The sequence below is a fragment of the Microcaecilia unicolor genome, chromosome 1 (genome assembly GCF_901765095.1).
Source record: "Microcaecilia unicolor chromosome 1, aMicUni1.1, whole genome shotgun sequence".
Classification (NCBI taxonomy): domain Eukaryota; kingdom Metazoa; phylum Chordata; class Amphibia; order Gymnophiona; family Siphonopidae; genus Microcaecilia; species Microcaecilia unicolor.
In genome coordinates this window covers 681683862-681707629 of record NC_044031.1, presented here as the reverse complement: position 1 = coordinate 681707629, position 23768 = coordinate 681683862, and the positions used below count along the sequence as shown (strand labels likewise).

The following is a 23768-nucleotide window of genomic DNA, read 5'->3' as shown; positions in this document are numbered from 1 at the left end:
TACAGTGGTTGATGTAATCACAATTATAATGCCAGCAAGGTGCCTAAGCGCCATTCTGTACCAGTTCACATTGCTTACATAGGGGCCCTTTTACAAATGCAGACTTACCGCTCGCTCTTCCAGGACTACTGCCAGCCCAACATGGCCACCGGCATTAGTCCTGCCCTGAGCGTGCACCATTCCGGGGGGAAAAGAAAACCCCCAGAAATGGCTTGCGCGGTGATAACCTGGCGTTAATCAGGCATCGCCACACGCTGCCTGGTTACCGCTGGGTTAGTGTGGGAGCCCTTATTACCACCTCAATGTGTGACGGTAAGGGCTCTCTGCTGTATGGCCACAGGTAAGAGTTATCTCACCATGAGGCCATTTTTTGGGGAGGGGCTTTTACTGGCTGCAGAAAAAATGGCCCTGTCGCACAGGAAAAATAGCCCCCCAGGGCCCTTTTTCCAGCAGCTTGGTTAAAGGCTCCCTTAGTGAGTTAAACACAAAGGAGATATACAAATGGGCAGAGCATGGGTGTAACTTATGGACTATTGTAAGTTAAACATTTCCCTGAAGCATTTAGGAGCCTGCAGTTATGCCAGATCTGTGGCTGGTGAAACTGTGGGCACATAAGTGTTAGGTGCACCAATACTGGGTTATACTATATTCTATCATGGAACCTGGGTGCCCAGGTGCCCTTATAGAATAGGCCTGTCCCGCATAGCCTTGGGGTGCCTAAATAGAGGTTTGCAGTTATAGAATGACTTTCAGAGTAGTCACCAGCATGCGCTATAAATGAATAAATGGGTGACAGAAGTGTGTACTCTGGTACTTATTTAATATTACACTATGCCATCTTTTGCTGTCTAAACAAAAAAACAGCACCACGGGCCTTTAAAAATGGAACACAGTTCTTTAATGAATGAACCTTGACAAAAAGACCCGACACGGGCCGTGTTTTGGTGACTAGCACCTGCGTCAGGGGTCACAGTGATGACGTGGAAAACTTGGGGAATAACTCAAATATATTCCTCTACAATATATTATTCCTTACCCCACGTCTCATATAGCAAAAGCTATAAAGCAACAAGGCACTTTCACTTTCTGTCGGGTCTTTTTGTCAAGGCTCATTCATTAAAGAACTGTGTTCCATTTTTAAAGGCCCGTGGTGCTGTTTTTTTGTTTGAACTTTAGTTTGTACTTCGTTCCCTCTCTTTTGTTATATCTTTTGCTTTCTATTCACACATGGCTTGCTTATGCCTGTTTTCTCTAGCATCTTTCTTGCCTGTAACCACCCAATCTTCTTTTCTTTTTCCTTTAGTACATCTGTGAACGACACTTCCAGAAGGTGCTGAATAAGAGCTTGTTCACAGGATTGCGTTCCATCACACATTTCGGAAGGCCGCCTTTTGTCCCCTTCTTTAATTCGCTACAGGAAGTCCACCCTGAGGTCAGTCTGCTTTGGACGTCCTTGTCTTTCACTTTGCTTCACACTTCTAATTACAGGCCCTACACAAGTTGCGACTTTCACTGGAAATGTGTTCCCACTACGTGCTGACCAACCCCTCACCCCATCCTAATAAGGAAAGTGTACTTAATTTCACATTCATTTTGAGCTTCCCCTCTGCTCTCGACTTAATACAGAGGTTCTCATCCCAGTCCTCGAGACACACCCAGCCAGTCAGAGTTTCAGGATACCCATAATGAATATGCATGAGAAAGACTTACATACAATAGAGGCAGTGCATGCAAATTTATCTCATAAGAACTTAAGCGTTGCCATACTGGGACAGATCGAAGGTCCATCAAGTCCAGTATCCTGTTTCCAACAGTGGCCAATCCAGATCACAAGTACCTGGCGAAATCCCAAAACAGTAAAACAATCTCATGAATATTCATTGTGTCTATCTTGACAACCAGACAGGCTTGGTTTGTCCTGAGAACTGGATTATGAACCCCTTGCTTAATATGATGACCTCTATTGGAAATTCTTCTACTATGGTACCTTACTGATGTCTACTGTCTTCCTTCTTTCTTATTCTTATGTAATAGAAAGGTTCCCAAGCATGTCTGTAGGAGCCTTGGAAGAAAGATTTTGAAGAAATATGTTAAATGTCTCCAGCAGAATGAGGTTGGAGGTATTTCATCTGGGAGTCAGTTGAGCGTGCTGGTATCTTTGAAATTTACTATAGGAAATATTGTGATATGAGTAAAATGTATAGTGTTATTATATCCTATTAGCTATGCAAGTTATCATTAAAAGAGCCAGCTTTATAGCCTAATGGGTGCCCTGTGCAGCAGTGGGACCTATAAAGAGTGGAGGGGATACGGAATGTCCCTCCTGGGTTCTGAAGAGTGGAGCTTAGCCACGGAGCACCACCGTAGTGCATTTTTTTAAAATGGTAGTGATGCTGCACACCAGGCATGATCCTAAGGTCAGCACTCATTTTAAATATTAATCACTTTGAACAGGTTTCATAGGAAGCCATTTTCAGCCTGCCCACTGTGGTACAGTGTCTGTAGGTACATAAACAAAGTTATGAAACACTTTCAAGCACTAGTGTGGCATGTGGGAAGGGTTTTGGCATTAGTGTCTCCATACATGCATTTTTGTCCCAGTGAGAAAAAGAGGATGAATGCATCAGACAGAATTGTAGGTTCAAGACAGTAAGCAAGCTCTAAAGAAGGCCTTAACAGTCCATCCCAAATGAGCCTTTCCATCAGTTTATCTAGGGCTTACTTTTGGACACTGTGTCACACTGTCCTGTGTTCTCTGTCTTCCAGGTAAGCTGTTAGTCCCAAAGTATTTAATTTATCACTATATTGTCATTTGGGCCTGAATGTACATTTCTATTTAATACATACATTTTACAAAATCCTAAATATATTCCATAATGCCAGCCTCCTTATATTACACTTTGCTTGCATACACAAAATATGCTGAAATGTCTTCTGCAGCATTAGGTTACCATATGGCTCCAGAAAAAGGAGGACAGATTGAGCCAGTCTGGATTTTACTTCCACTGAAAGCAATGGAAGTAAAATCCGGACTGGCTCAATCTGCGACAGCAGCAGTGCATTGCACAGCGCTTGTTCAGGTTTCACCAGAGATGCGTGATAAGTACCTTGTTATCCTGTCTAGTTTCAGTTTCAATTTCCCATTTTAGGTTGTAAATGATTGTTTGATTAATATGGGGAGCAGTGACTGCCCCTTCTTGGGATGCCCAATATGCCTCTCCCACCTTTGCTTCTTCCCCTGCCCCCTCCCAAGTCCCTTCCCAATTCCATCAGATATATCATCTTCCACAATCCAATTGTTAACTTAATACAAGAAACACACTGAACAACTATGTGATGGAAAATAATTGGCCGCAGCTTTGTTTATTGTAAATAGAATAAACATCATTAGTGGAATTATACACAAACACCTGAGCTGAGGTAGAAACCATGCAGATGATAGACTGTGTCCCCATACACATCTATGCTACCCACCATACACAGCTAATAAGCCAGCCCATACAAAGCATGCCAACCCTGTCTTGCCCTATCATTCACAGCAGGGGCTTGTGGAACCGGCTAAAGACCTCCTTGCCAAATTACCAGGTCATAGACCCATTAATTGCACCTTAATTTTTACTGTCAGTGAAAATTAAGGATCTGAACTTAAATCCTACCGCCCCAAAGAACCAAAATAGCTTGATAACCGCCAGCTGCGACAACCTGGATCCCAACCAGCATCAACCAAAAACTACCTGCTTCCCTTTACAACAGGCAGAGAGGGAAGAAAAAAACAGAGGGAGCAAGGGCGAGAATGCCACCGCCGAGAAGCAGAAGATAAGGCCTGGTACTCAAAGGCTGGTTTTAATAAATTTTACTCCCTACTTTCCACTGAAAAACCTTCCAATCCAGTGGCAGGAAGTTCATACCCTGGAAATTCAAAGGTACACACATCAGTCGGGGCTGCGCCAACTTCCTGGAACCACCTACTATTATTCCTTCTTTACCTCCTTTGCTAAAATTTTCTTCCAACCCCTTTATCCTTCCCACCTACCACTTTTACCCCCTCCCCCAACTAGGCACCCATGTGGAGCTGGGGTAGCACTGCTCCTGTTACAGGCAGTGCTTGGGAAGGGATCCTCACCCTTGAAATTTCAATGGTTTTAACACTCTATAAATATAGTATTTGATTATATGTTTTGGTTTTATTGTTTTTGTAATGACTGTAGACTATTTTGGACAATCAATGGAACCAAAGAGGCAGTCTATAAATCTTTTCAATAAATATTTTTGGTAAACCCATATGAAATATAACTATGTGTATGAATGTCCCAATTTTCATTTCTGATCACTGATATAAATAACAATGAATTACCCCTTTGCTTCTACGGGGAAATGAGTAGCAAAGCTAGACACCAGCATCTGGATGGCAAAAGATCTGGTACCTGGCATTATCCTGCACAGTCTGTCAGATTATGTTTCCCTTTTTAAAGTCAGGAGGAAAACTGTCAAAGCAATTTTTCTGGGTAATGTGACTGCCTGAAAACTGCCCCCACTCGATTCAGCTAAAACAGTGCTTCTCAACCCAGTTCTCGGGGCTCATAGTAACATAGTAAATGATGGCAGATAAAGACCTGTACAGTCCATCCAGTCTGCCCAACAAGATAAACTCACTTACATGGTATGTGATACTTTATATGTATACCCGAGTTTGATTTGTCCTTGCCTTTCTCAGGGCACAGACCATAGAAGTATACCCAGCACTGTTCTTGTACTAAGTTCTGGAGTTAACGTCGAGGCCTCTTAAAATTTACACCCCAGCCCATCCCTATCTATTCAGTCACAATCAGTGCATATACCATAGAAATATGCCCAGCTCCCATTTTGTTTCATAATTACCAGCGTCGCCACCAAATCTCCACTAAGATTCCATGGAACCATTCCTTCTAAACAGGATTCCTTTGTGTTTATCCCACGCATGTTTGAATTCCATTAGCGTTTTCATCTCCACCACCTCCCGCGGGAGGGCATTCCACATATCCACCACCCTCTCCGTAAAAAATACTTCCTGACATTAGTCCTGAGTCTGCACCCCCTCAACCTCAATTCATGTTCTCTAGTTCTACTGCCTTCCCATCTCCGAAAAAGGTTCATTTGTGGATTAATACCTTTCAAATATTTGGACGTCTGTATCATGTCACCCGTTTCTCCTTTCCTCTAGGGTATACATGTTCAGGTCAGCAAGTCTGTCCTCGTACGGTTTGCAATGCAAATCCCATACCATTTTTTTGTAGCTTTTCTTTACACCGCTTCCAGTCTTTTTACATCTTTAACAAGATACGGCCTCCAAAACTGAACACAATACTCCAAGTGGGGCCTCACCAACAACTTGTAGAGGGGCATCAACACCTCCTTTCTTCTGCTGGTTACGTCCCTCTCTACGCAGCCTAGGATCCTTCTGGTCATGGCCGTCACCTTGTCGCTTTGTTTCTTCACCTTTAGATCCTCAGACACCAACACCCCAAGGTCTGTCTCCTGAGTCGAGCTTACTAATCTCTCCCCTCCTATTCGGTATCTCTCTTTCGGGTTTCTGCACCCCAAGTGCATCACTCTACACTTCTTTGCATTAAATTTTAACTGCCAAACCCTCTACCATTCTTCTAAGGTTTGGAGATCCCTTCTTATCGTTTCTACTCCCTCCAAGGTATCCACTGTATTGGCTATTTTCGTGTCATCTGCAAAAAGGCACACCTTTCCTTCCAACCCTTCAGCAACATCTCCCACAAATATATTAAACAGAATAGGCCCCAGCACCGACCACTGAGGATCTCCACTGCTCACCTTCCTTTTCTCCGAGCGGATTCCATTTACCACCACCCTCTGCCACCTGCCGGTCAACCAGTTTCTTATCCAGTTCACCACTTTCAGTCCTAATTTCAAACCTTTCAGCTTATTTACGAGTCTTCTGTGGGGGACCGTATCAAAGGCTTTGCTGAAGTCCAAGTAGATTACATCTAGCGAACGTCCTTCATCCAGTTCTTTGGTCACCCAGTCAAAGAAGTCAATAAGATTTGTTTGGCAGGATTTTCCTTTGGTAAAGCCATGTTGCCTCGGGTCCTGTAACCCGTCGGCTTCTAGAAAGTTAACTATCCTTTCTTTCAGCAATGACTCCATTATTTTTCCTACCACTGACATGAGACTTACCAGTCTGTAGTTTCCCACTTCTTCCCTGTCTCCACTTTTGTGAAGAGGGACCACATACGCTCATCTCCAATCCCGCGGAGCCTCTCCCATCTCTAAAGATCTATTAAATAAATCTTTAAGAGGTCCCACCAGGACCTTTCTGAGCTCCTTCAGTATCCTGGGATGTATGCCATCCGACCCCATAGCTTTGTCCACCTTCAGATTCTCAAGCTGTTTATAAACTTTTTCTTCCATAAACGGTGCAGTATCCACTCCATTCCCAGATGTTCCCTTGAGTTTAATCCAATAATGTTTTCCGTGATCCTCTTGTTGCATTCGTTTGTATTTCTTGAACAAAGCCTCTTTTGCTCTTATTTTTTCAGCTACTTGTTTGGAGAACCATATAGGCCTCCTGCTTCTCTTGTTTTTGTTTACTTTATTTATTTATTTATTTGTTTGTTACATTTGTGCCCCACATTTTCCCACCTATTTGCAGGCTCAATGTGGCTTACATAGTACCGTAAAGGCGTTTGCCAGTTCAGTTGATAACAAATACAGGTTATGTTGTGGACGAGGTAGATGTGAGTCAGGCATCATGAGGTCGAAGAGAATGCGGATAATAAATTGTCCAGTACGATCATTGGTTGTGCTGTGTTGCTGGGTGTGGGGATTTACGATGGATCGGTGGGATAGGCCTTTTTGAAGAGGTGGGTTTTTAATGATTTCCTGAAATTTAGGTGCGTAAGTTGTTTTGTATTTTAGTCCTTTGCAGTTTGGGTAATGTAAGTTTAAGTATGATCGTGATACTTTCCTCACAAAAAGATCAGTCGCCATATTTAGAGCAGCCTTTAGCTTGGACCACTGTTTTTCCACATCTTCTGTGCCTTCCCAATCCATTTTATCAAAATCAGTACGTCTGAAATCCAGTGCTTTGAGTTTTGTGCGTCCGCACTCCGCCTTCACCCTTATTTCAAACCATACGATGTGATGATCACTATTACATAGGTGGGCACCCACCCAGATATTGGAAACACTACCCCCATTTGTGAGCATAAGATCCAGCATCGACCCTTCCCTCGTGGGTTCCGTCACCATTTGTCTGAGCAAGGCACTTTGACAGGCATTGCTCAGACAAATGGTGGCGGAACCCACAAGGGAAGGGTCGATGGCTCACCCAGCCAGTCAGGGTTTTAGGATATCCACAGTGATATGCAAGAGACAGATTTGCATACCAAGGTGACAATACATGAATGCTTTGTTCTTTTCATCTAGGTGCAGAAAATTGGAGTGTTCAGCTGTGGACCTCCCGGCATGACCAAGAACGTAGAGAAAGCTTGTCAACAGCTCAACAAGCGAGATCTGGCACACTTTTCACATCACTATGAGAACTTCTGAATTGTCTTCAGTATGTTTTTTATTGTTAGAGAGTATAAATAGTTAAGCATATTAGAGGTAATCCTAGAAGGAACCTCATAGACATGGGTGACAAAGTATTTGCGTAAACGCTAGTATTCCAGTCATTTATGTGGGTATGTGAATACATTTGCACATAAATGACAATATTCCAGGTGCACGCTATCTTATATGTGTGTACTTTGCAGGTGGCATTCACTTGGGCAGAGACTGGACAGCACACACATTCACATAAGTTATAAAATACTACAAGTTATCCGGCTGATATTCAGCAAGTGGCAGTCAGCACTTTTTTAAGGTAGCACTATGAGAGGTAACGGCAGCCATTTTCCAGATGCTGCTGCTAGGGACAGAAGTGAGGGCTTCACTCCTGCCCCCTTTGTCCTCACTAGACCACCAGGGTTTGAAGGTAGGCCACCAGGGGGGCCTACCAAAATGGAGAGGTGTGGGGTTGTTGCAGGGGAGTAGGAGGAAGGTACTTAAGGTCGCAGTCTGAGGGAAGGGGGAAGGAAGGAGGGGTCCTGAGGGGGCTCAGGAGGCCTTATAAAAAGGTTTTTAAAACTTATGTGGGTCCTGGCACTGAATATTGTCGGCATCCATATACCTGCCAGCTCCTACCCAACGCTGCTTCCAGTACCCCACTTTTTGGGGGGCAGTCAGAGCCGATATTCAGTGGCACTGCCCTGTTAAGTACTGCTGAATATCAGCAGTTGAGTGGTCCTGAACAATTCCTGCCAACATAAATCACTTTGAATATCAGGCCCCATTTGTCTATATCCCCAATCTAGGCACAAGCATTTACAAAAGCTCTATGGCTGCCTAAGTGCTGAAGCCTAAAATCATATTTACGTATATACTGCACCCTGTTTCACAAGTATTCCACAAAGGAAAGAAGGCCTGGCACCCAGTCATAATAGCCCTGACAAAATAGCCCCAACAAAAGAGCCCCGACAAAACAGCCTTGTAACAAAATAACCCTTGACATTTCACACCCTAACAAAATAGCCCTTGACAAAATGGCCCCTCACACAAAACAACCCTTGACAAAATAGCCTCTACCCAAAATAGTCCCTAAACAAAACAGCCCCTAAGAAAAAATAACACATCACAAAAAATATAATAAACTACAACTGAAATATTCACTGATAAAGACTCCTACCAGCATTCAATTGCATAAAGCATATATAAATAAAATTCTATAGCTACAAACTGGTATTCATGATCTGTTCTGCTATTTAAAGAAACTATTCTTCCATCAACATGCTAATTAAAAACAAAAACCAACAATATTGTCATCATTTTCATAGTTTTGCCAACCTTATCCTGTTTGACAAAGTAAGATTATTAGGAAAACAATGCACTACCATATTCTGGGCAGCCTGATCGGGGCCCTTTTGTCGGGGGGCTAACTTGTCAAGGGTTATATTGTGGGCAGGCCGTTTTGACAGTGGCTGTTATGTCAGGGACTACTATGTCGGGAGCTTTTCTTGTTTGGAGCTTTTTTGTCAGGACTATTTTGTCTGGGCCATTTTGTCGGGGCTATTTTGACGAGGTACCGCCCTGGATATAGCACAAGTGTAGAGGTCTAAGTTCATTTAGGTCTCAGTAATGGTATCCCATTTTGCATTACAGGTGCTACTTCAACTATGGTTAGCTGCGATGTGCCAGTTGATCGAACCTGAGCATCTTCTACAGTGGATTTTAAAAATAAAATAGAAATATTCTTAGGTCATTTGGTACCAAGATAGAAAAGAAAACAACTTAACGTGTCCAAGGCATTCACAGGATGGACAGAGGTCTCCTCAGGTTAAACGTATACAATATTCAGTTTTGCGAAGATTTCCAGTGCCAACTAGTTTGAGTCTGAAAGAATTACAGATGGAGGACTTTTGAGAAAGAAACCAAATGTAGATATTTTGTGAAAGCACACTTTGTAGGTTTATAAATACCAATAGGGACAAAATATTTTATCTTGGATGTTAGCCTCTCACAAGGAATAGTTTGATCTGTCAACTCTTCAACATTCTACATAAAGCAATTTCTGAACAGTGTCAACTATCTTGTAAATAAATGTATTTTAATTAAATAATTTCTGGATCATAAATGAATGAAAGATAAAGAATTTTTTTTAACTTTATTAAGAAAATGGTGCAAGATTTCTCCTTGTAAGCTGAACAATGGAAAAATTCTAGGATCTAAGATACTTGAGAGATTCTCCCATTTTCCCCCAGATTCTGTATGTCACCCAGATTTGGGCGTGAATCACTGAGGCAGGCATAAACTAGCCAATTAGGTGATAGCAATCAATTATTGGCATTAGCAAGTACTAAATTGACAGTAAGTAGAAGTTATGCGTGGATCTGCATGCTTAAATTTCATAGTGTGCAACTCCTAATAGGGCATGGCCATGGGAGGGGCATAGGCAGTCAAGGGCATTCCCAAAATTTAGGCGCATGGTTATAGAATACTTAGATTTGTGTATGCCTTACAATGGTTGGGTGCAAGCATTTACACCAGCCATTGGCAGGCGTAAATGCTGCACCTAAAGTTAATGCTAAATCAATAGAACCCGCAACCTTAAAAGACAATCAAGATGACTTAACATTGGGTGAACTGAGATTTAGGGGGTCTTTTACTAAGGTGCACTAGCATTTTTAGATTGCACTAAAAATTAGCTGGTGCTAAACGCTGAGATACCCATAATGGACATCTCACCGTTTAGCGCCAGCTGATTTTTAGTGCAATCTAAAAATGCTAGTGCACCTTAGTAAAAGACCCCCTTAGTGTGTTCAGAATCTCTAGAGACCAATATAAATCCAAAGGCCCATTGAAAAGCCTCCCGATAGTCAATCATTGCACACAAACCCCCAAATTCTATAAATGTTGCTAAAAATTGCATGCACAAAGTTGGGCATACAATTTAATTGACTAACGAGACTTTTAGCACCGATAATTGAACGCTAACAATCAATTATCAGTACTAATTAGCAGTGGCATTCCTAGGTCAGCTGCCACCCGGGGCGGATCGCCGCTGCGCACCCCCCTGGGTGCAGCATGGCCCCCCCCCCCCCCGGCACAACAACACCCCCTCCCGGAGCATCAACACACACACCCCTGGCACATCAACACCATCCCCCCCCCCCCCCCCCGGAGCATCAACACGCCCTCCCCCTGGAGCATCAACACAGCCCCCTCCCCGGTGCATCAACATACCCTGCATCAACACACGCTGCTGGAGGGGTGTTGGGAGCAGACGTGGCTGTCGGCTCCGCTGGCTCCTCTGCCCCGGAACAGGAAGTAACCTGTTCTGGGGCAGAGGGAGCAGGGAACCAGCTATTACTAAAAAAGTTTTTGCACTCCTATTTTTATGCTGCGCCCTTTGTTAGTCACGAAATGCACGCTAAGCTAGTATTCTATAAAGGACACTCCACGCAGAGCGCTCTTTATGGAATACTAGCTTAGCATGGATCATCCCAGCACCTAAATAAGAGCGCCAGTTACTGAATTGCCCCTTTGCTTCTAATGGGAAATGGGTAGCAAAGCTAGACACCTACGTCTGAATGGCTAAAGATATACACAGTCTGTCAGATTATTTTACATATACCATGACAATGAACCTCCTATGTGCCGGGGTATATTGGAAATGGTCTCTGCCCCTCAGATTCACCACTAACACTCCTCTCAACACTTGCATTGTTCCAAAGAGGGCCTCCTGAAAGCATATGCTTAATGAATTGTTTCTTCTTTAGGGAGACAAGACACCAGAAACCTTTCAAATAGTCATGGCCGTGATTTCAGTGGCAGCACGTTTTCTTTCATTGGTCTAAAAATTCCCTTTTTTTAATTAGTGCAAACTCAATCATTTAAACTTAAAACAAAAACAAAAGAGTGATGGTTAAAACGCCATATTAAAGCACTTATCTTATAAGCCAAACAGGGCCATCGTTTCACTTTGATGAAGCTTCCTCAAGGGTTGCTTCTTCTTGGACACCACAATTTAGAACTTAACATTTACTATCAATTCAGAATGAAAAATATAATAAGGTGATATCACCAGTTACCCCAGTACTGAAGCAACATTACTGGCTTCCGGTAAAGAATAGGATCCGGTGTAAGATACTCTTAGCTTTAAAGTGAGGAGTCCTCTGGGTCCAAAGTATCTACAGAGAAAATCTGTGACTCGCGTATCAGGTTGAGTAGTGAGATCTCAGGATAAAGATACACTAAGTACCAGGCACAAAAGAATTGAATGGTGTGGTACCGTGAGAGAGCGTTTTAACAGATCATCCCAATATGGTGGACCACTTTGCTGCAAGACTTATGAGGTGAGTTGGACCTTGGGAAGTGTAACAAAGGGTTTGAAAGCATTCTTGTTTATGCTGTCTTATGACATTGTATTGTTTTATATGTCTTCTTGTAAATCACATGGGGTGTGCACTGAATAAGCAGTAAATAAAAGGAAAGGAAATAAATTGCTCACTAAAATCTTGGAATGAATCTGATATATAGTAGGGCCTCACCGCTGAACTTATGATTAATTAAATTTAAAGTTTTAATTTTAAGAAGCCATTTTTGAAGCATGTACATGTGTCTGTAGTAGCACACACATATACATGGAAATTTCAGAAACATTTGGTTTATTGATCTTGACATACCACTAGTAGCAAATGCATTAAAGCAGTTTCCAATTTAAATGGTCGAGATACAGAGATTTTAAGGGGGTGTGGTTTGTGTGGGCTGAAAAAGAATGCATGTATTTCCTTTTTCACAGTGGGCATACACGTATATTTCAAGCAATTTCCCTGATGACTTTTGCACATGCAAGTGTCAGCTACCCAATTGTTGGATCCTGGGCTTATCATCAGTGCTTCAGAGGCAACTGGGCTAACATCTGGGGTTATCCCCACCTCAAAAATGCAGAAGAAAGCTTTCACCCCTCTTTTTAACTGGTTCCTCTTGTACGTGCAGTTTTTTAAAAAATGCAACAAATAAACATGTAAGAACCAAGTACATGGGTATGCTGTGAAATTTTCACCTTAGTGTGTAGATGTAGGGGATTATTCTATAGATGGATGCCCCCCTTTTAGGTGCCCCAATGCCACGCAGTAAGAGCCTATACTATAACAGCATCTGGCAGAGACTGGTATCAGGGTGCTTAAAATCTAGGTGCCCGCAGTCACACTAACCATAGACATGATTGAGTCATGGATGTCTAAATGCAAGAAGGTTCACCTAACTTACAGTATTCTGTAAGTGACAGGCATAAGTAGCAGCACCCCTATGCTCCGCCCCCTTGTACTTATAAGCAGCGACACTTATGTGCACCCTTACAGAATAGCACTTAGCTGTTTTGTTGCCACTTACACACAAGTGCAAAGCTACCTGTGAAAAGGCAGGGTATTCTGTACATTCACAAACCCAACTGGTGCTTAATAGAGGTGCTCTGCCCGGCTATTGAACTGCACTTGTAGTGCTTAACATATTTAAAGCTTCTGAGTGATGCTGCTCTTTTTCTGCACATGTAGGTTTGTAAAATGAATGCTGTACACTTGTACGCCTGCATGTCCTGCCTTTTGTAAAATACTGGGGAGTCTGTGAACATCTTGACCTGAACACTCCAATTCCTGCCTCAACATTCTATGTATGACTGTGCTTTTAATGTGCCAAGGAATGGGTAACTAATGTAATGAATAGAGAGTGGGAGACAAAGTCTAAGCAACACATTCCAAATGACACATGGACTGCAGCATTCTGTGCAACCTGTTAATGGTGCAGTGTGCTATCTGGCAACCCTATGTGTGAAAGGAGTGGGTGTCCCAGAAAAGGTGACGTTTATACTTTCACAAAGGAATTTATTGAGTGATTGAGTGCAATGGAAACTTAAAAATAAATAGTAAAAACACCATGTATTGTGTCTGTCCTAGGAATGTGCGTATGTGTAGTAGCGCTATAGAAATGATAAGTAGTAGTAGTAATACAGCTAATCTGGAGATATATAAGATTAGAAGACATTACCAGTTTCTGCCAGTAGATGGCAGAGCTCTGTATGAAATGGGAAATGTAATATTCCGAGTGTGTTTTCAGTTCTGGGATATATGGTGCTGAAGAGAGAAAGGGATTATACCTAAAGTGGATGAGTAAACAAAGACCTAAAGGGATGATCTGTTTTTTTTTTCCTGAGGTTGAAAGTAGAGGCAGGAGAATTTGTTTGGTAATAGATGGTGGTTTGGTTTGTTTTTTGTTTTTTTTTTTAATTAAGCATGAGGGTACCCCTATCAGTTGGAGAAGAAGTGAAGAGAATTATACTAGAAGGGCTGAGAAGCCAAGAGGAGCAGCTACCAGAAAATAGGACTTAAGCAGTTGCAAATATTCTTACCCTGAGATAAGTAATACACCAGAAAGTCTCCAGTGTTCATTACACTCTTCCAGTATTCAGTATGGCCCTTAGCCTCCTGTTGAACTCACAAAATATGTTGCTATCCAAAGGATTTGGCTTCCTACAAATTATATCAATGTCTTCATTTCATAACCTCAATAATTTGCCTGCTAGATCTTCTGCATAGTTTGTTTAAAGATCTCGTGTTTCGTAGTGTGGCCATGCAGCTGGGGAGGAAAGGGGGTTACAAATAGAATTGCAGTAATCAAGGCCCGACAAAACTAAAGACTGGATCACATTTCTTAGATCAGTGGCAGATGAATAAAATCTACTCAGTAAACATCCCGTTAAAAAGGCCTTTTGCATTGTTTTGTTGAGCTGAAGGCTTAATAAAAGAACAGATCTAAGAGAGAAGTGCACAAGTTCAAAGTTTCTGGAGTTACAAAAGAAAGAATCCATGGTTGGTGCATATGGGTGACACCTAGTCTATGATTTCACAGTTCCAAAAGGAGCCCCAGCAAAGGGTTTCTGGTCCAGGACGGTCATTACAATGACCAGCTACTTGTATTGAGGGAAATGGGGATAGAGGAACATCCCTAGATAGCTAAAAATGAAAGCTAGTAGCACCAGCTCCAAAACATGGCTCAGAAAGACTTGGAAATACAAAGGAGCAGGAGGAAACTACCAGGTAAAATAATGGATCCAGACTCCTCCTCCCGTATCAATTGATCAGGATATTTGCCAATCAATGACTCTCTTGTTTTTCCCCTTAGATGATAGTAAACCCACATGGATTACAAGTTTTAATCAAGTAAAATTCCCATTCTCAGAAAAGCTTTGAACATGGATATTTACACCAAAACTACATATCATGCGGGTACTATATGTAGTACCTTTCTCTTTATGCAATAATACACATATATTCATACTTGCCCTGAAAGTGCAGCCAGACCATTGTTGAACTGAGGCATCTCGACACCTGTAAAGGGGGTAAATGGATAAATGGGATTTGTTATACATAGTAACATAGTAGATGACGGCAGAAAAAGACCTGCACGGTCCATCCAGTCTGCCCAACAAGATAACTCATATTTGCTGCTTTTTGTGTATACCCTACTTTGATTTGTACCTGTGCTCTTCAGGGCACAGACCGTATAAGTCTGCCCAGCACTATCCCCGCCTCCCAACCACCTGCCCCTCCTCCCAACCAACATGAATGAATCTGAGTTGTTTGGTAGAACAATTCTTGTCAACTTGGCTAAACCAATGAGGATTAAAGAGGGGTCTTCTAGAGCTGGTATGTTGAAAAAAAGAAAACGGGGAAAAAACAGGCAGGTGGCATTGAGAGACTTCTTGGAGGTTGAAAGTTTCTAAACAGGTATTTTTGACTGCAGCAGCAAAACTAACAGGGATGTGGTACCATATAGACTGATAAACACATTGAACCGTGAGTTTTTGTGGCCTACATTATGCCGCAGTGGCAATCGCCATTAACGGAATGAGAAGAACAGAGTATTATTACAATTAAGGAGCATAAGATATCAAGAAAATTAGAAGTAAAGAAATAATTCATGTCACATATGTGAGATCTAGGATAAAGTATAACGTTCAATAATAACAATGTGATTAAAGTAACCAAATTAAAGAGTTCAATGTTGACTAGTTCTGGTACGGTTTTGATGGTAAGTCTTTTATGAAGGATTCTTTTTATAAGTCTTATTGAACAAGTTAGTCTTCAGTAACTTCCGGAAGGCTGTCAGATCGTGCGTTGTTTTTAAGGCATTCGGTAGTGCCGCCTCAACAGAGCTTACAATCTAATTAGGACAGACAAACAGGACAAACAAGAGATAAGGGAATATTAAAGTGAGGATGATAAAATAAGGGTTTTGAACAAGTGAATAAGGGTTAGGAGTTAAAAGCAGCATCAAAAAGGTGAGCTTTTAGCTTAGATTTGAAGACGGCCAGAGATGGAGCTTGACATACTGGCTCAGGAAGTCTATTCCAGGCATATGGTGCAGCAAGATAAAAGGAATGGAGTCTGGAGTTAGCGGTGGAGGAGAAGGGTGCAGATAAAAGAGATTTACCCACTGAATGGAGTTCCTGGGGAGGAATGTAGGGAGAGATGAGAGTGGAGAGGTATGGATACTCTGGAGGAAAGGAGAAACAGGGGTGATATGATACAGATGTTCAAATATTTGAAAGGTATTAATCCGCAAACGAACCTTTTCCGGAGATGGGAAGGCAGTAGAACGAGAGGACATGAAATGAGATTGAAGGGGGGCAGACTCAAGAAAAATGTCAGTATTTTTTCACGGAGAGAGTGGTGGATGCTTGGAATGCCCTCTCGCGGGAGGTGGTGGAAATGAAAACGGTAACAGAATTCAAACATGCATGGGATAAGCATAAAGGAATCCTGTGCAGAAGGAATGGATCCTCAGGAGCTTAGTCAAGATCGGGAGGCGGGGCTGGTGGTTGGGAGGCAGGGATAGTGCTGGGCAGACTTATGCGGTCTGTGCCAGAGCTGGTGGTTGGGAGGCGGGGCTGGTGGTTGGGAGGCGAGGATAGTGCTGGGCAGACTTATACGGTCTGTGCCAGAGCCGGTGGTGGGAGGCGGGGCTGGTGGTTGGAAGGCGGGGATAGTACTGGGCAGACTAATACGGTCTGTGCCAGAGCCGGTGGTGGGAAGCGGGACTGGTGGTTGGGAGGCGGGGATAGTGCTGGGCAGACTTGTACGGTCTGTGCCAGAGCTGGTGGTTGGGAGGCGGGGCTGGTGGTTGGGAGGCGAGGATAGTGCTGGGCAGACTTATAAGGTCTGTGCCAGAGCCGGTGGTTGGGAGGCGGGGATAGTGCTGGGCAGACTTATATGGTCTGTGCCCTGAAGAGCACAGGTACAACTCAAAGTAGGGTATACACAAAAAGTAGCACATATGAGTTATCTTGTTGGGCAGACTGGATGGACCGTGCAGGTCTTTTTCTGCCATCATCTACTATGTTACTATGTTACTATGAAACCACCGGCTCTGGCACAGACCGTATAAGTCTGCCCAGCACTATCCTCACCTCCCAACCACCGGCTCTGGCACAGACCGTACAAGTCTGTCCAGCACTATCCCCGCCTCCCAACCACCAGTCCCTCTTCCCACCACCGGCTCTGGCACAGACCGTATAAGTCTGCCCAGCACTATCCCCGCCTCCCAACCACCAGCCCCACCTCCCGATCTTGACTAAGCTCCTGAAGATCCATTCCTTCAGCACAGGATACCTTTATGCTTATCCCACGCATGTTTGAATTCCGTTATTGTTTTCATTTCCACCACCTCCCGCGGGAGGGCATTCCAAGCATCCACTACTCTCTCCGTGAAAAAATACTTCCTGACATTTTTCTTGAGTCTGCCCCCCTTCAATCTCATTTCATGTCCTCTCGTTCTACCATCTTCCCATCTCCGGAAAAGATTTGTTTGCAGATTAATACCTTTCAAATATTTGAACGTCTGTATCATATCACCCCTGTTTCTCCTTTCCTCCAGAGTATACATGTTTAGTTCAGCAAGTCTCTCCTCATACATCTTGTAACGCAAATCTAATACCATTCTTATAGCTTTTCTTTGCACCGCTTCAATTCTTTTTACATTCTTAACAAGATACGGCCTCCAAAACTGAACACAATACTCCAGGTGGCGCCTCACCAATGACTTATACAGGGGCATCAACACCCCCTTTCTTCTGCTGGTCACACCTCTCTCTATACAGCCTAACAACCTTCTAGCTACGGCCATCGCCTTGTCTCACTGTTTCATCGCCTTCAAATCCTCAGATACTATCACCCCAAGATCCCTCTCTCCGCCCGTACCTATCAGACTCTCCCCGCCTAACACATACGTCTCCCGTGGATTTCTATTCCCTAAGTGAATCACTTTGCATTTCTTGGCATTGAATTTTAATTGCCAAACCTTAGACCATTCTTCTAGCTTCCTCAGATCCTTTTTCATGTTTTCCACTCCCTCCCGGGTGTCCACTCTGTTACAGATCTTAGTATCATCCGCAAATAGGCAAACTTTACCTTCTAACCCTTCGGCAATGTCACTCACAATATATTGAACAGAATCGGCCCCAGCACCGATCCCTGAGGCACTCCACTACTCACTTTTCCCTCTTCCGAGCAAATTCCATTCATCACCACCCTCTGGCGTCTGTCCTTCAACCAGTTCCTAACCCAGTTCACCACTTCAGGTCCTATCTTCAGCCCCTCCAGTTTATTTAAGAGCCTCCTGTGGGGAACCGTGTCAAAAGCTTTGCTGAAATCTAAGTAGATTACGTCCATAGCTCGTCCCTGATTCAATTCTCCTGTCACCCAATCAAAGAACTCAATGAGATTCGTTTGGCACGATTTCCCTTTCGTAAAACCATGTTGTCTCGGATCTTGCAACTTATTGGCTTCCAGGAAATTCACTATCCTTTCCTTCAGCATCGCTTCCATTACTTTTCCAATAACTGAAGTGAGGCTTACCGGCCTGTAGTTTCCAGCTTCTTCCCTATCACCACTTTTGTGAAGAGGGACCACCTCTGCCGTTCTCCAATCCCTCGGAACCTTTCCCGTCTGCAAGGATATATTAAACAAATCTTTAAGAGGACCCGCCAAAACCTCTCTGAGCTCCCTCAATATCCTGGGGTGGATCCCGTCTGGTCCCATGGCTTTGTCCACCTTTAGCTTTTCAAGTTGTTGATACACACTTTCTTCTGTGAACGGTGCTCTATCCACTTCATTCTCAATTGTATATTTCCAGTCCATCGCGGTCCTTCTCCAGGATTTTCCTCTGTGAAAACAGAACAAAAGTATCTATTTAGCAAATTTGCTTTTTCTTCATCATTTTCCACATAGCGGTTCGCAGTATCTTTTAGTCTCACAATTCCCTTTTTAGTCATTCTCCTTTCACTAATATACCTGAAGAAATTTTTGTCACCCCTCCTTACATTTCTAGCCATTTGTTCTTCCGCTTGCGCTTTTGCCAGTCGTATCTCTCTCTTTGCTTCTTTCATTTTCATCCGGTAATCCTCCATGTGTTCCTTTTCTTGAGTTTTTCTGTATTTCTGGAACGCCAACTCTTTAGCCTTTATTTTCTCAACCACTTGCTTGGAGAACCATATCGGTTTCCTTTTTCTCTTGCTTTTATTTACTTTCCTTACATAAAGGTTCGTGGCCCTATTTATAGCTTCTTTCAGCCTGGACCACTGTCCTTCCACTTCTCGTACTTCCTCCCAGCCCATCATCTCCTTCCTCATGTATTCCCCCATTTTACTAAAGTCAGGACGCTTGAAATCCAGGACTTTGAGTTTTGAGTGGCCGCTCTCCACTTTAGATGTTATATCAAACCAAACTGTTTGATGGTCACTGCTGCCCAGGTGGGCACCCACTCGGATATTTGACACGCTATCCCCATTTGTGAGCACCAGATCCAGTGTCGCTCCCTCCCTCGTGGGTTCCATCACCATTTGTCTGAGCAGAACACTTTGGAAAGCATCCACCATCCCTCTACTTCTTTCCGATTCCGCAGACGGAACCTTCCAATCTACATCCGGCAGATTGAAATCTCCCAGCAACAGCACCTCTCTCTTGCTTCCCAACTTTTGAATATCTGCGATCAGGTCTTTATCTAATTCCTCCAATTGTGTCGGAGGTCTGTAGACAACACCCACGTGGACAGAGGTTCTATCATCTCTTTTTAAGGTGATCCATATCGCTTCTTCCTTTCCCCAGGTCCCTGTCATTTCAGACGCTGTGATATCATTTCTCACATATGGAGCTACTGCTCCACCTTTACGACTCTCTCTATCCTTCCTAAACAGATTATAGCCTGGTATGTTTGCATCCCATTCATGGGAACCATTTAGCCACGTCTCCGTGTTTGCAACAATGTCTAAGTCTGCCTCCAACATCAGGGCTTGAAGGTCATGAACTTTATTGCTTAGACTGCGAGCATTTGTGGCCATCGCTTTCCATGTACATTTCCTGGTATGTGCTTCAACATTAGTGATTTGGGGGTTTCTTTTCTCTTTGGGTACCTTCATATCTTTTTGTTCCACTTTTATTATTTTTTCTTTGGCTTCCATTCTGTTTTCAAGAACATCACAGTGCTGTAATGGAGTAAAAGAATTTTGTAGGGGTAACACTTGTGAGGTCAGATGTTTTCTTGTCACATAACGAAGTCTGCCTGAGCCTACAGTGATCCATCTATTTTTAGGTGGTTTTATCCTTTGTGGTAGTGGTGATAATTTGGTATGATTCTGTGCAGTATGATATTGTGCGGTCCTAGATGCTGCTTTAAGTGCATCTAGTTCCTGTTTTACTTTACTGAGCTCGTGTTTTAATCTAGTGAGTTGCAGACAGATAGGACAAGCCTTAAGTCTCCAGATAATTGGTCTTGAAACTAAAGCACCACAATTATTACAGAGAATAAAAGTCATCCTGATTGGTTGAAATGGGTATGAACAGGTGTGATATAGTGAGAACAGCAGCCTATGGATCTGTTGGCTGAGATTCTTATTATTAGAGCAGTAATCCTTAGCTGGTGAGTAGAAGACTGGGGATTCCTGTGATAATGAGGGGTTTTCTTTTCAGAGACAGTTGTAATATGGGTGGAGTTAATTTGTGATAAGTAGTGTATTTGGGGAAGTTATTTATGAAGTGTCCGTCTTGGGGTGGGTAGGTTGAGGGGCAGGGTGGGTGGGCTTAAGCTTAAGACTATAGGAATGTCTCCGCTGTAACCTATCTGAAGAGCTGCACTTAAATTCACCAGAAGAAATGTCCAGGTGTACAGCTCTAAGGATTGGGACATGCAAATCACAATTTTAGCAGAGTATGTAACAAAAACAGGAAAGATATAAAGATATAAATGCAGAATTAAGCCAGAGCAATTCTTATCTGTGTGTATCCTTCAGGCAGGAGCCAGTAAAGACCATGTGGTTTAACTGCTCCTCCTACAACACAAACTATCAGCCTTACCTTAGCCTACAGATTTACAAGCCAGATGGGGGAAGGGTACACTTTTAGGGAGCAAACAAAAGATCTAATTCTTTTGCTAGTTTTCAGATTAAACAGATATCAAACCAGTTTAAAACACAGCAAGTAAATCACAATATTAGCAATATACTGTTGTTTTGTGGTACAATCAAAGCAGTTTGTATTTTATTATATGTAGGTTCTTTCCCTGTCCCTAGTGGGCTCACTATCTAAGTTTTTAGCCCTGCATCAGCCTGTCACTTCTACTACTACTACTTAACATTTCTAGAGCGCTACAAGGGTTACGCAGCGCTGTACAAATTAACGAATAAGGATGGTCCCTGCTCAGAAGAGCTTACATTCTAAAAGACGAAATGTCAAGTTGGGGTAGATGAGATTTCCTGAGAAGAGATGAAGTGATTAGGTGCCAAAGGCGACATTGAAGAGGTGGGCTTTGAGCAATGATTTGAAGATGGGTAGGGAGGGGGCCCGGCGTATGGGCTCAGGGAGTTTGTTCCAAGCATGGGGTGAGGCGAGGCAGAAAGGGCGAAGCCTAGAGTTGGCGGTGGTGGAGAAGGGTACTGAAAGGAGGGATTTGTCTTGAGAGCGGAGGTTACGGGTAGGGACGTAAGGGGAGATGAGGGTAGAGAGGTAAGGAGGGGCTGCAGATCGAGTGCATCTGTAGGTGAGTAGGAGAAGCTTGAACTGTATTCGGTATCTGATCGGAAGCCAATGAAGTGACTTGAGGAGAGGGGTGATATGAGTATATCAGTTAAGGCGGAAGATAAGACGTGCGGCAGAGTTCTGAATGGACTGAAGGGGGGATAGATGGCTAAGTGGGAGGCCGGTGAGAAGTAGGTTGCAGTAGTCAAGGCGAGAGGTAATGAGAGAGTGGATGAGAGTTCGGGTGGTGTGCTCGGAGAGGAAGGGGCGAATTTTGCTAATGTTATAGAGGAAGAAGCGACAGGTCTTGGCTATCTGCTGGATATGCGCAGAGAAGAAGAGGGAGGAGTCGAAGATGACACCGAGGTTGCGGGCAGATGAGACGGGGACGATGAGGGTTTTATCAACTGAGATAGAGAGTGAAGGGAGAGGAAAAGTGGGTTTGGGTGGGAAAACAATAAGTTCAGTCTTGGCCATGTTCAGTTTCAGGTGGCGGTTGGACATCCAGGCAGCAATGTCGGATAAGCAGGCCGATACCTTGGCCTGGGTTTCCGCAGTGATTTCTGGTGTGGAGAGATAAAGCTGGGTGTCGTCAGCATAAAGATGATAGTGGAAACCATGAGAAGAGATCAGGGGAGCCTAAGGAAGAGGTGTAGATTGAGAAAAGAAGGGGCCCAAGGACAGAGCCTTGAGGAACTCCAACAGAGAGCAGGATAGGGGAGGAGGACGAACCATGAGAGTGTACTCTGAAGGTACGGTGGGTGAGATAGGAGGAGAACCAGGAGAGGACAGAGCCCTGGAACCCAAAGGAGGACAGTGTGTCAAGAAGTAGGTTGTGATTGACAGTGTCGAAAGCGGCGGATAGGTCGAGGAGGATGAGGATGGAGTAGTGACCTTTGGATTTGGCGAGGAACAGGTCATTGCAGACCTTAGATAGTGCCGTTTCTGTCGAGTGTAGGGGGCGAAAGCCGGATTGGAGCGGATCAAGGATGGCATGAGTGGAGAGAAAATCAATGCAGCGGCTGTGAATGGCGCGTTCAAGTATCTTGGAGAGGAAGGGTAGGAGGGAAATGGGGCGGTAGTTGGAGGGACAGGTAGGGTCAAGTGATGGTTTTTTGAGGAGTGGTGTGACCGTAGTATGCTTGAAGGTGTCCGGGACAGTTGCAGTGGAGAGAGAGAGGTTGAGGATATGACAGATGGTGGGGGTGATAGTAGGAGTGATGGTGATAAGTAAGTTAGTGGGGATGGGGTCTGAGGAACAGGTGGTGGATTTCGAGATGGAGAGGAGATGGGCGGTTTCCTCTTCGGTGATAGCAGGAAAAGAGGAGAAGGAGGCCTGGGTAGGTTGGTTGAGAGAGTGGGTTATAGGCTGAAGAGGAGGAGAAGGTTTGGTGGTGAATTCGAGGTTGATCTTCTGGACCTTGTCACAGAAGTAGTCGGCCAGAGATTGAGGAGAGAGTGAGGGGGGGTGGGAGCGGAGGGCACTTTGAGGAGGGAATTGAGGGTGGCGAAGAGACGACGTGGGTTAGAGCTGAGGGAGTTAGTTAGTTGGGTGTAATAGTCCTGTTTAGTGAGGACTAGGGAGGATTGGAAGGAGGATAGCATGAATTTGAAGTGAATGAAGTCAGTATGGGCGCGAGATTTCCTCCAGAGGCGTTCAGCCGAACGGGCGCAGGAGCGAAGGTAACGGGTGCAAGGGGTCAGCCAGAGCTGGGGATTGGTACGCCTTGTGGGACGGGAGATGGATGGTGCAAGGGTGTCTAGAGCAGAGGAGAGAGTGGCATTGTAAGTGGAGACAGCTATGTCAACAGATTTGGAGGACATGATGGAAGGGAGGAGATCAGAGATACTAGAGGATAAGGTGGGGGGGTCAACAGCCTGGAGATTTCTGGACGTAGTAGTTAGTGTTGGGCGAGATTGAGGGGGAGGGTGCTGAAGTGTGAATGTGATTAGGTGGTGGTCAGAGATAGGAAGAGCTGAAACGCAGAAATTGGACGGTGAGCAAGTAGAAGAGAGGACGAGATCAAGACAGTGGCCAGATTTGTGAGTAGGGGTTGTGGGGCTCAGTTGGAGGTTGAAGGAGGAGGTAAGAGTGAGGAACTGAGAAACATAAGAGTCGAATGGGTTATCAGTGTGAATGTTGAAGTCACCAAGAAT

The 23768-nt window shown here is 43.9% G+C and overlaps 2 protein-coding genes across 2 annotated transcripts in view; both read left to right on the top strand.

The window, feature by feature from the left end:
* The window catches only part of LOC115458066 (dual oxidase 1-like), a 287347-nt gene extending 277683 nt beyond the window's left edge, over nucleotides 1-9664 (top strand). Inside the window, exons 33-35 of the mRNA XM_030187873.1 lie at nucleotides 1304-1432; nucleotides 7435-7567; nucleotides 9208-9664. Coding sequence (XP_030043733.1) covers nucleotides 1304-1432; nucleotides 7435-7557 — 252 coding nt within the window. The 3' untranslated portion in view covers nucleotides 7558-7567; nucleotides 9208-9664. The remainder of the gene's footprint in view (nucleotides 1-1303; nucleotides 1433-7434; nucleotides 7568-9207) is intronic.
* Nucleotides 9665-15163: 5499 nt separating this feature from the next.
* NR2E3 (nuclear receptor subfamily 2 group E member 3) overlaps nucleotides 15164-23768 on the top strand; it is an 86171-nt gene continuing 77566 nt past the window's right edge. Inside the window, exon 1 of the mRNA XM_030191541.1 lies at nucleotides 15164-15248. Within this exon, the coding sequence (XP_030047401.1) occupies nucleotides 15164-15248 (85 nt within the window). The remainder of the gene's footprint in view (nucleotides 15249-23768) is intronic.